At 53.4% G+C, this 12,036-nt stretch overlaps 1 protein-coding gene across 1 annotated transcript; it reads right to left on the bottom strand.

Moving 5' to 3' along the window:
* Nucleotides 1–2,120: 2,120 nt before the first annotated feature.
* On the bottom strand, nucleotides 2,121–11,178 carry SPACA6 (sperm acrosome associated 6). Its single transcript, XM_063341133.1, is given in 11 exon segments — nucleotides 2,121–2,157; nucleotides 3,693–3,861; nucleotides 4,167–4,320; nucleotides 4,829–4,932; nucleotides 5,197–5,274; nucleotides 5,362–5,385; nucleotides 5,633–5,701; nucleotides 6,025–6,099; nucleotides 6,613–6,777; nucleotides 6,846–6,911; nucleotides 11,151–11,178. Coding segments are annotated over 11 exon segments (969 nt in total).
* Between the last annotated feature and the right edge of the window lie 858 nt (nucleotides 11,179–12,036).

The following is a 12,036-nucleotide window of genomic DNA, read 5'->3' as shown; positions in this document are numbered from 1 at the left end:
CTTGGCACTGGGCACCACTGGAAAGAGTCTGTCTGCTACTTCTTCATTCTGTCCCTTCAGGTATTTATATACATTGATAAGATCCCTCTCTGAGCATTCTCTTCTCCAGGCTGAACAGTCCCAGCTCTCTGAGCCTTTCCTCAAAGGAGAGATGCTCTAGTCCCTTAATCATCTTTGAGGCCCTTTGATGGACTTCGTCTAGCATGTCCATGTATCTTTTGCATTGGCGAGCCCAGAACTGGAGTTCAGGTATGGCCTCACCAGTGCTGAATAAAGGGAAAGGATCACCTCCCTTGACCTGCTGGCAACAATGCTCCTAATGCAGCCCAGGATTCTGTTGGCATTCTTTATCATGACTGTACATTGCTGGTTGATGCTCAATTTCTTGCCCGCCAGGATCTCCATGTCCTTTTTTGCAGACCTACCTTGCAGATGGGTGACCCCAGGATTGACTCCTGGAGAACACCACTGGTCACTGATGTCCAACTGGACTTTGTGCCACTGATCAGCATTCTCTGGGCCTGTCCATTTGGCTAGTTTTCAGTACACCTCCCTGTTCACTTATCTAACCCACATTTTCCCAGTTGGTCTGTTAGGCTGTTTTGGGAGACAGTGTCAAAAGCTTAATAAAATTGAAGTAAACAATATCCACTGCTCTTCCCTCCTCCATCATGCTAGTCCCTCATTGTAGAAGGCTACCGGGTTACTTAAATATGATTTCCCCTTTGTAAATCCATGCTGACTACTTCAGATCACTTTCTTGTCTTTCATGTGCCTGGAAATGGTTTCCAGGACTAGCTGTTTCGTCATCTTCCCAGGGATCAAGGTGACACTAAACAGCCTGTGGTTCCCTGGGTCTTTCTTCTTGCTGCTGAAGATAGGAGTGACATTTACTTTCCTCCAGTCTTCAGATACTTCTCCCAGTTGCCAGGATCAATCAAAGAATACTGAGAGTGGCCTTGCAATGACATTTGCCAGCTTCCTCAGCACTTGCGGGTGCATTCCATCAGGGCCCATGGAGTTCTGTATGTCCAGTTTGCTTAAGCAAACTGGATCCTCTTTCCCTGATCCCCTAACCTGATCCTCTTTCACCAAGAGTACGTCTTACTTGCTTCAGACTTTCCGCTGATCTCTTGTGCCTGGGATTCCCAAAGGATGGTCTTCCCAGTAAATATACCAGTGAAGAAGTCATTGAGTACCTTGGCCTTTTCCATGTCCTGTGTCACCAGAGCCTCTGAACAGGGATTCAGCAGCAGACCCACGTTTTCCCTAGTATACCTTTTGTTTATGTAGTTGTAGAAATCTTTCTTGCTGCCCTTCACACCTCTTGCCAGATCTAACTCCAGGCCAGCCTTGGCTTTCCCAGCCCCATCCCTGAATGATTGGACAGTATCTCTTTATTCCATCAGCCATCATACTGCACTTCCCTCTCTTGAACACTTCCTTTGTAAGTCTGAGTTTACTCAGGAACTCCTTGCTTATCCACACAAGCCTGCTACTTCTGCTTGATTTCTTGCTTGTTTGCAGGAAATATATTAGAAAAAAACCTGATGTAAACATATATAATAAAACCATGTCCCCTGTCTCCATCTACTTTTTTGCTTTTGGGGTGATCAGTGTGGGCTGGTGGCCCCCACTTCCATGGGTTCCTCTGCTTGGGGTGCAAGGTAGGTGGTGCAGAGCCATGGAAAACCACCTCTGAGGAGTCTTGTACATTCTCTGATGCACTGCCAGCCTTCTCTCAAAAAGTGATAGCCAGGCCCGACAACTGCCTCAGTCTCTGGGGAAGGTCCAGTGTGGCTGTCTCATCACTGAGACCCTCAGTCAGCCCCAACCCGCAGTGGGCCATAAGGGCTCATTCCCCCGAGTCAGTCCCTTTGGACAGCCTCAGGAACTGGATTTTGTGCTTGGCCGCTGATGGCTTCCATGATAGAGCTCCGTCAAGGCTGTCTGGACTGCTGCTGTACAGCTAAGCCCCCCCAAAATGGTTCCAGAGCATGCAATAAGGAGTCAAGGTCCTGGAGGTCAGGGTCACTGAACTCCATGTAGCAGGTGACCATGTAGCAAGCCCTCCACTGTGGGACTGCAGCAAACCAGCTCCCTTTCTGCCCTCGACGGCTCTATGTTGCGCTGAGCCCCTCCAGCCCTTGTCGTGGCCTGTGGCCGAGACAAGAAAAAAGCCCTAGAGGTCTGAGAGAACGGGAGAGCTCACGCCTGGTGGCAGCATCTTTTTGCCACTCTCCTTTGCCAGTTGTGTATGCTCCTGTCATCAGCATTCAGGGTGGGAAGAGCTTCATCCCCTTCCCTTTGCTTCACACAGCTGTACACCTGAGGACAACCTGTGACCGAAAGTAGTGTGGTTTCCACCACCCCCACCGCCTTACCCAGCCCACTTGTCAGCAGCAGAAGAATCATAGAATCATAGAATCTTCATGGTTGGAAAGGACCTTTGAGATCATCGAGTCCAACCACAGGAATAGGCAGGGACCACAAAACCACAGTGTGTTCCTAATGGATTCCTCTGATGAGACATGTGAGCTGCAGCCTTCAGGATGAGCACACGGTGGCTCTGTTGTGTTACCAGATGACTGCAAGAGGAGGTCCTTGCTGGGATCAGGATTGGCCTCTGTGTGATGGAAGAGCACAGGCTTGGGCTTCAGCCCAGAGATTGCAGCTCAGGCTCCTCAATCATAACCAGCACTGACAGCTTTTAGGGAAACAGAGGAGAATAACTTGGCATCCATAGCGGCCATGACATACAAAGGTATGTATCTTTGATACATAGGTATCCAGAGAAAGCTTTCCTACAGGTAGCAGTCTGAACTTCCCTCAGTGCTAGCTGTTGAAATGAAGGGTTAGGAGGGTCAGAACTATATTTTGGACTTCTTACACACTGCCCAGTACCCAGTTTTTCTGTATGAAGCCCAAGACCCCCATATCTCTATCTCCAGCATAATCCAGACTTTTTGAACTCTGTGGTTCTCTTTTCAGATTGCTCTCATCTGCACATGCCACCCCTAATGCAAGAAAAGCAATTGGAGAAATTTTGGTCTTCGGCGATGGATCCACGTGTCAAGCGCTCCTAAGGTGAATCCAGGCATCTGGAATCCCCTGGGGAACCCTGTTGTCCAGGTCTGTGGGATGTCCAGGGGTCATTGAGGTCTAGGAGCCTTCGGCATTGCCAGATGGCCCTGGGAGGCAGGAGGAATGGGGAAAGAGGAGGAGGGGGGAGGGGACCCTATATCCCCGCCTGGGGAGGGAGCGGGGGGGGGAAGGGGAGGGGGGATCATGGGGCATCTGAGGGGTCCTGTGAGCAACTGATGGGTCTAAGGGTGAAAGTATGGGACCATGGGGGCAACTGGGAGCAACTGACTGTAACTGGGGCCCTCAGACGGACACTAGGGGTTCTGGGGAAAATGGGGGAAAGTGACAGGATCCCAGGGGCAATTAGGGAATCTGGAGGAAGCAAGGTAGCCTGGAGTGGTCCTAGGTGCAAGGGAGGGGTCCCGGAATGGGCCAGAGGACAATGGGCCAGGGGGAAATAGGAGGCCCTGTGAGTTTAGGAGTCCTAGCAGTCTATGGCCCAAGGAAATCCCAAGGGACTCAAGGTCCAGGGGTGGGGGTGTGTTGTGAGTCCCATGCTGGTCTGCGGGGAGCCCGAGATGCATGGGGATTTTGAGGGTAAGGTTTACCATGTCAGGAGGACTCACATCAGCAGCAGCACGAGCGCCATCGAGCCAAGTGCCAGCCCCAGCCCCAGCAACACCATGTGGTGCAGGGGGGTCGTGCCATGGGGCCAGAGCAGCACAGCTTTGAACTGAGCCTGGAGTCCCTGATCTGCTTTCACGTTTCCCTCTGATACTGTGGAGACATAGGCACCTCAGGTCATGGGGCATTGCCCCCACCAGGGACCAGGTGCCCCTACAGCACCTGCTCCAGCCACAGACCTCACCACCACCATCCAGGTGTCTCGGGGTCCCTGCACCATCCCAGATGCCCCACTGCCCTCAGAGGAGCCAGGCATCAGGACCTGCTCCAATCCACCTGTCCATGATGGACCCTCTTCACACCGTCATGCACCCCCCTCCCATGGACCCAGGGGTCTGAGGTCCTCCTCCACCCCACATTGCCCGCTGCCCCCAGGGTGCTCAGGTGTCTCGGCGCACCATTGAGGTAGAAGTACTTGCGGACCAAGGGCTCAGAAAGGACCCCCAGGTGACAGGCGATGGTTCCTGGAGTGGGGTGCTGGAGGGTCAGACTGAGAGGTCCCTCTGCACTCCCCTGCAGCTCCTCAAACAGCGCCAGATCCTGTGTGCGCAGCTGGGGCATGGGGGAACACATCAGCGCAGCATGGTCCACCAGGTACACGAAACAACACACGTCGTGCAAAGACACCCATGTCCTGCACATGCTTGTCATGTCCCCTTTATGCTTCTTGTACCCTTGGCTCATGCGTGTGCATGCACCTGATGTCCCAGAGGTGCTCCTTATGCCCTCTGTGTGTGCGCACACAGGGACGCACAAGCAGAGCATATGCAAAAGTCACTCCCTTCGCACATGTGTGCACACAAGTGCACATAATCTGCAAACACGAGTGACCTGCCTCCTGCTCGTGTGCACACTTCATGTAGCTGAACACATGCTTGCATCCTGTGCATGCTTACACACACAGTACTCATAGCACACATACCTGCTGTATAAGCAATACCTGTATCTATTGACAGTCCTCTCCCCAAGTGCACAACTATATTCATGCAGGCCTTGCTACCCATGCCCAGCCCTCTCATGAATGTCTACGTACACCCTTACACAGGCATGTGCAACTCACATCCTTGGCAAACATCCAGGTAATGGGCAGGTTCGGGGGGGTGGCAAAGGGCACATCGCAGTGCAGCGTGATGGCTTCCTCCGCGTGGGCCCACGTATCCTGCACTGGGAGCATTGACAGGCACATCGGTTCACATCTGCTCATGCACTTACAGAAATGATTGTGCTCCTGTGCGGCTGCACGTGTTCATGTGCTCGCAGTGGGGATGGGTAAGCATGTACCTTGGCACACGCTTGTGCGCTAATGGTGGGCCCAGCAGGCGTGCCCACATGTGAGAAATGAGGGTTGCCCCCAGAGCCCTGGAGGCACCCAGCTCCGGGGTGGCGCTTAGCCCAGCTTGGATGCCTGGGTCTACCATGGCCCCATACCTGGGCAGTCCAGGGGAAACTGGCAGTCCACGAGGCGGCAGGTAGCACACTGGAAGACACGGGCAGCTGGCTGGTACCCTGGGAGGAAGAGACTTGGTGGTCCCAGGGGGATGGGAGATGTACTAGGGGGCAGGGGGGTGGCAAGACAGAGTGATGGGCACTCACCACAGGGCGGGACACAGGCTGGAGCTGGTGGGGAGGAAGCAGCATTAGACTGGGGATCATTGGGGATCCACATGCCTGTGATGAGCTGTCAGGGCTCAGCCCTTGTCCAGCCCAGAGGGGGTCCCTGAGGGTGTCTCCAGGATGGGGGTGTCCAGGGTGGGGGTTCCTGGGGTGTAGACGTCCAGGGTTGGGGTCCCTGTAACAGTCCCTTGAGTGGGGGTCCCAGGGGTACCCCAGGAGTCCTGGGTGGGTGTCCCTACTGGCCCCATACCTTCCTCCAGCTGGCTCAGCTTCACCCAGATTATGTTCACGGCTTCCTGCAGAGACACTTCAAAGGACTCTGGGGTGTCCCAGATGTCCAGGTGAGACAATGTGCTCTCCCCTCAATCCCCACGAGAGCTCCCCAGGCCCTACAGATCCCCTGTACAACTCACTTCGACCCCATATATCCATCGTGGAGTCCCATATATACCCAAATACCCCTTCAAAAACTCCCAGAAGCCGTATACCTTGAAGGCCATGTACCCCCAGGATTCTTGAAATATCCCCTTACAGACATCCATATATTCTATACCTCACTACACCTCCTATTCAAGGCCTCCACGCCCATCCCCCAGGACCCATGTCCTGGCCCCCCTCACATGTCCCACATCCTCTGCTCACTCATGTCCCTCTGCTTCTCCAGAAAATGCAGGGCATCCATGATGATTTCCCGAAGTGCCTCGTGCTGCTCTGACCCTAGGACCAGTACGGGGTTGAGGTTGGAGGTTCAGGACAGGAGGGTCCGGTACAGGCTGGGGGTTTCTGAGGGTTCCTGGAGTCCTGATCAGGGTTTAGGGATGCTGAGAAGGGTTAGGTATCCCTGGGGATAGAGAGTCCCCGGGAGTCCCCAGTGTGTCCCTGGTTAGGGTCAGGTGATTATCAGGGTCCCAGCCAAGGTTGGGGTTCCTAGAGGCCCCTGGGGTCCAGGTCAGGACTGGGAAGAACTTGGCATGGCTCGGTATCCTTAGGGTGCCTGTCTGGGGTGGTTCCTGGGGTTCTCATTTAGGAAAGGGGTCCCTAACTGCTCAGGATCCTGGCCAGTGTCAGTGTGAGGGCCTTGGTTGAAGTGGGGAACCCCAGAGGGTCCTGTTCAGGCCAGGGGTCCCCATTGGGATGAAGGTCCCTGGTGGGATGGAGGTGCCAGTTAGGACCCTACACCTTGGGCAGGGTTCCTGTTGGGTTGGGTGTCCCTGCGGTCCCATGACGCACCCACAACGACAGAGGTGAGTGGCACAGCAGCCTGGACGAGGGCCTCAAGGCAGTGTTGATGTCGGGGGTCCTTGGCAGGGGACCCAGTAATGTCATGGCAGAGCCATGCCCACTGAATGGGGGGTCCAAAGCAGAGCAGGCAGGGGTGCGCCCCAGGGAGCCATGACACCAGGGCCACCACTGCCACAAGCCAGGTCCCCCTGCCTGGATGCTTTGGTTTCCAGGGAGCCAGGGGGCCAGCACCAGCTTCAGAGGAATCCACTGCCACCCCTTGGCCCCAGAGCATAGCACCCAGATGCCTGGGTCCCCAGGGAACAGCCAGGGTTCCTAGGCGGAGCCCCGGTCCCTAGGTCTCCAGGTAACAGCAGGGTTCCGAGGCGGAGCCCGGGTGCCTGAATCCCCAGGGGACAGTGGGGTTCCTAGGCAGGTCCCAGGTGCCTGGGTCCCCTCTTGAGAGGAGTGGCGATACCCAGACACATGGGTCCCCTCAGGTGCGTGGGCTGGACAAGGGGCTCCCAGTACTTCATTTTGGTCTCCCCAAATCCTCTACCTTCAGTCCTTGCCAGTCACATTATTTAGTGTCCCCAAATCCCCTATATTTAGATGTCTAATTCCTCACCTTCACCCCTTATAATCCTGTCTTGTCAGCATCCCCAGTAGCTTGTAGTTCCCAAATCCCCTTCTTTGAAACCTATGCAAGGCTTCTCCTTTTCATTCCACGAACACCTCCATACTCGCCCGCCAAGGGGAGCTGCTCTGGGATGGCCCAGCCCGCAGCAGAGTGTCAGGTTTTGGTGCACAGAGGTGTTTCCTGAGGCAGGGAAATGCCAGGGCAGCAGAGCAACCACAGCCACCCCCACACCTATGAAAAAGAGCCTGGGGAGCACAAGCGACCAGGAGCGTGGCAAAAGAGCAGGCAAATGTGGGGCATTAGGGCGTGATCACTCTGCCAGTTCGAGAGGTGAGGTCAGCCAGTGGTTGTCACCCTCTCAGAAGGAGCTCAGCTGTGGTCTCCACCTGACGGAATGCCAGGTCCTCTGTACTCGCCAGAATGGAAGTGGCAACCCAGACAGAATTCCCACAAAAAATGTGCAGCCATCCAGGTCTTGGGCCGCAGGGAGTGCCAGAGCCTTTTGCTGATGACAGCTGGCAGCCGTGAGAACAGTGGTATGAGGTGTGACCAGGGGGATGATCTGCTCAGCCTGGTGGCAGAGCTATGGGAGGAAGTAGAAAGGTGAAGGAGCATCGTGAGAGAGAGACTGGTGGAACTGTTCTCTGCACTCCCTGAGACAGAAACAGGAACAGACACCAAAATAAAACCAAGATCAAGGGGATCCTCTATCCTCTCCCTGCCAGGCTGAAGGCAGTAGCTTAAAGGAATGGAATGAATGGAGGCAAGTCCACACTTGGGGTGGCAGATGAACCCCCTCCTTGCCCACCCTGCTCTCCCAGGTGCCTCTGTACAACAGGTACGAGGCTTTGGATGTGGAAGGCCAGTCAATGGATGATGTGGATGATGGTCCATCTACACCAGAGATGTTGCAAGGTCAGAAAGGCTCACTCCTGTATCAGGACCACCTCCATGAGGAAGAAAAGACAGGTTTCAGTTGTAGGTGATTCCCCTCTGAGGGGAACAGAGGGTCCAATATGTTGGACAGACCCTTCTCTTAGGGAAGTCTGCCGCCTCCCTGGGGCCTGGGTTAAGGACATCACTAGGAAACTTTCTAGCCTGGTACAGCCCTCGGACTATCACACATTACTGCTCTTCCATGTGGGTAGTAATGAAGCTGCAATGCGTAGTCCCAGGACAACCAAAAGAGGCTTCAGGGCCTTGGGATGGTAAGGGAATCTGGAGCACAGTTTTTTTTTTTCCTCTCTCCTTCCAGTTGTGAGCAGCAACACTGGAAGAAACAGACAGACCCAGTCTATTAATACATAGCTCTGTGGCTGGTGTCACTGCCATAATTTTGGGTTTTTCGATAATAGGATGGCCTGCATGGCACCAGGCCTGCTGGTGCCAGATGGGATTCACCTTTCTCAAAGCGAAAGAGGGTCTTTGCTCAGAAGCTAGTGGGACTCATTGACAGAGCTTTAGACTAGGCTTGAAGGGGGAGGGGGATGATATCAGGCTTCCCTTGCGGGATGTCATGCCAAGGTTAGAGGGATGGGGTGCAAGTGAGGGCACTCAGCTTGTTGCTCTGAGACATGCTGGGTATACTGCAGCACACTTGAGGTCCTACGGAGATGAGCGAGGGGCTCCTGAGGTAATAGGAGCCAACAGGGAAACATCATTCATAGAATCATAGAATCATAGAATCTTCATGGTTGTAAAGGACCTTTGAGATCATCGAGTCCAACCATACACACACACAAAAAACCAACCAAACCCCTACAATCTCGGCCACTAGAGCGTGCCCTGAAGTGCCAAATCTAGATGTTTCTTGAATCCCTCTAGGGATGGTGACTCAACCACCTCCCTCGGCAGGCTGTTCCGGTGCCTGACTACTCTTTCAATAAAGTCATTCTTCCTAATATCTAATCTAAACCTCCCCTGCCGCAACTTCAGACCATTTCCTCTGGTCCTGTCATTATTCACCTGGGAGAAGAGGCCAACACCCACCTCTCTCCAACCTCTTTTCAGGTAGTTGTAGAGGGCAATGAGGTCTCCCCTCAGCCTCCTCTTCCCCAAGCTAAACATGCCCAGCTCCCTCAGCCTCTCCTCATATGACCTGGTCTCCAGACCCCTCACCAGCCCGGTAGCTCTCCTCTGGACACACTCCAGCACTTCAATGTCCCTCTTGTACAGAGGGGCCCGGAACTGAACACAGTACTCGAGGTGAAGCCTCACCAGTGCCGAGTACAGAGGCACAATCCCTTCCCTACTCCTGCTGGCCACGTTATTCCTGATACAAGCCAGAATGCTGTTGGCCTTCTTGGCCACCTGGGCACACTGCTGGCCCACGTTAAGCTGGCTGTCCACCAGCACCCCCAGGTCCTTTTCTGCTGGGCCATGTCACCTAAGAAGGTGACATGGCCGACACCCCAGCTGAAGTGCCTCTACACCAATGCACACAGCACGGGCACAAACAGGAGGAGCTGGAAGCTGCCGTGCTACTAGAAAGCTACAACCTAGTTGCCATTACTGAAACTTGGTGGGACAAATCCCATGATTGGAGTGCAGCTATTGATGGCTACAGGCTGTTCAGAAGGGACAGGCAAACAAGGAGGGGTGGAGGGTTGCCCTCTATGTCACAAAATGGATAGGCTGTGAAGACCTGTCTCTAAAGAATAGCTATGAGCAGGTTGAAAGCTTATGGATAAGAATTAGAGACAGAGGCAACAAAGAGAGCCTTGTGGTTTGTGTCTACTGGTGTCTACTACAGGCCACCCCAACAAAGGGAGTTTACTGATGAAGCCTTCTTACTCCAGCTACAGGAGTCATCACACTCGCAGGCCCTTATCCTTCTGGGGGACTTCAACCACCCCAACGTCTCCAGTGCAGATAAATCTGCACTGGGGAAGGGAATCTCGGCAAAAAGGACAGGCAAGGGGCTCGGTTTTGGGGCTTCTCAAAGCCAGGAAAAGCAGCCAGCCCGGACCTTGTGGAATTTGGATCATGAGGTGAAGTGTCCGTGCTCAAAGAGCAATTAAGACTGGCTTTGCTATCTCTTGTGCAGCCCAGGGGAGTGAAGGTTTGTCTGGCTATCACAGGGTACATAAATAACGGGGGAGTCTTGGGGAGCCAGGACAGCCCTGCTTTTCGTCAGCAGAGACAGTAAATCAATATAACAGAGACTTCGTGTAGCTCTTTGTTTACTTGAGAGGCTGCCATGCCCGGTGATGGACCTTTGCCTCATTACCTGTGAAACGCATATTAAAGTTGACACCACTGTATATGCTAATGAAGATTTTAGAGATCATGCTGAACATATATGACTATAGCACTCGTCTCTCCACCCAAATCATACTACACGTCACCTAGGGGAAGGAAACCTCGTAATTATGGGGATAAAAGGATGGAGAAAAGGACTGTTAAATTGGGAGAGAAGAAACTTGATACCTGACAGACCAGTCGACGGGCTGTGTTCTCTTCCTCCGCCCCAGGCAGGGACGCCTTTCTGGGTAAGCACTGCGCCTTTCACCCTCTGGGGAATGTTACCCCAGGTTGTTGTACTATCATTATTTTTGCTGGCAATATTAACTTTAATTAATTAGCGCTATTGTAGTTAGCGAATTTATCAACGGCAATCTTGAAGCTGCGACTGTCACTCTCAGTAAAATAATAAATTTCGATTATTTGTGAATCTGATTCAGTGAAAGTCCTTTGGTGTGACTCTGATAGTAAAGCAGTGAAAGTCCTGGGACTGACAGACAAATATCGAAACTACAGTCCTTTAACACGACAGGCCTATATGCGGCAGCTCTCGGGGGTGGTGACAGCTAAGGAGGCACGGGCAGAGGCAGCACCCCCGGTGCAGCGGCCACATCTCTGGACACTGAGTGAGCAAGCAGCAAGTGCACATTGCCCAGGGCGTCACCTGAGAGCACCACAACAGGAGCAGTCATCCCACTCCCTAAGGAGCTAAGGAGCTCAGCTATGGCTTCCACCCAGAAGAAGGTTGCACGCTCAACCTCAGCCAGAATGGATGTGGGAAGCCAGATGGAGCTCCCACAGAAACATACAGCCGTCCAGGTCATGGGCTGCAGGGAGTGTCAGAGCCTTTCACTGGCATCAGGAGGCAGCTATGAGAACTGCTGTGTGCGTTGTGAACAGGTAAACGATTTGCTCAGCCTGGTGGCAGAGCTGAGAGAGGAAGTTGAAAGGTCAGGGAAGGTTAGGGAGGCTGAAGAAGAAATAGACTGGTGGAGCCAGGCTCTGCCCTCCTTGATACAGAAACAGAAGCACCTGTCAGGAATTAACCAGGATCAAGGGGCCCCTGTACCCTGCTCCTGTCAGGCAGAAGCCTAAATGAAGGGAGTGAATGGAGGCAAGTTCACAGTCGGGGCAGCAGGTGAACTCTCTCCTTGACCACCCCACCCCCCTGGTACCTCTGAACAACAAATATGAGGTACTGGATGAGGAAGGCCAGTCAAATGAGGATGTGGATGATGGGCAATCTACACCAGAGGCATCTCGACAGTCAGAAAGGCGTACCGCCCATATCATCACATCCACAAGGAAGAAAAGAAGTATTATAGCCATTGGTGACTCCATCCTGAGGGGAACGGAGGGTCCAATATGCCGGTTGCAAACTCTCCTCACAGGGAAGTCTGCTGTCTTCCTGGAGCCTGGGTTAAGGACATCACCAGGAAACTCCCTAGTTTGATACAGTCCTCAGACTATTACCCGTTACTGATTTTCCATGTAGGTGGAGAGGAAGCTGCGACTCGTAGACCAAGAGCAATCAAAGGGGACGTCAGGGC

The sequence above is a fragment of the Chroicocephalus ridibundus genome, chromosome 7 (assembly GCF_963924245.1).
Source record: "Chroicocephalus ridibundus chromosome 7, bChrRid1.1, whole genome shotgun sequence".
Classification (NCBI taxonomy): domain Eukaryota; kingdom Metazoa; phylum Chordata; class Aves; order Charadriiformes; family Laridae; genus Chroicocephalus; species Chroicocephalus ridibundus.
Note: the sequence above shows the minus strand (reverse complement) of the source record. Positions and strands in the feature narration are given on the sequence as shown.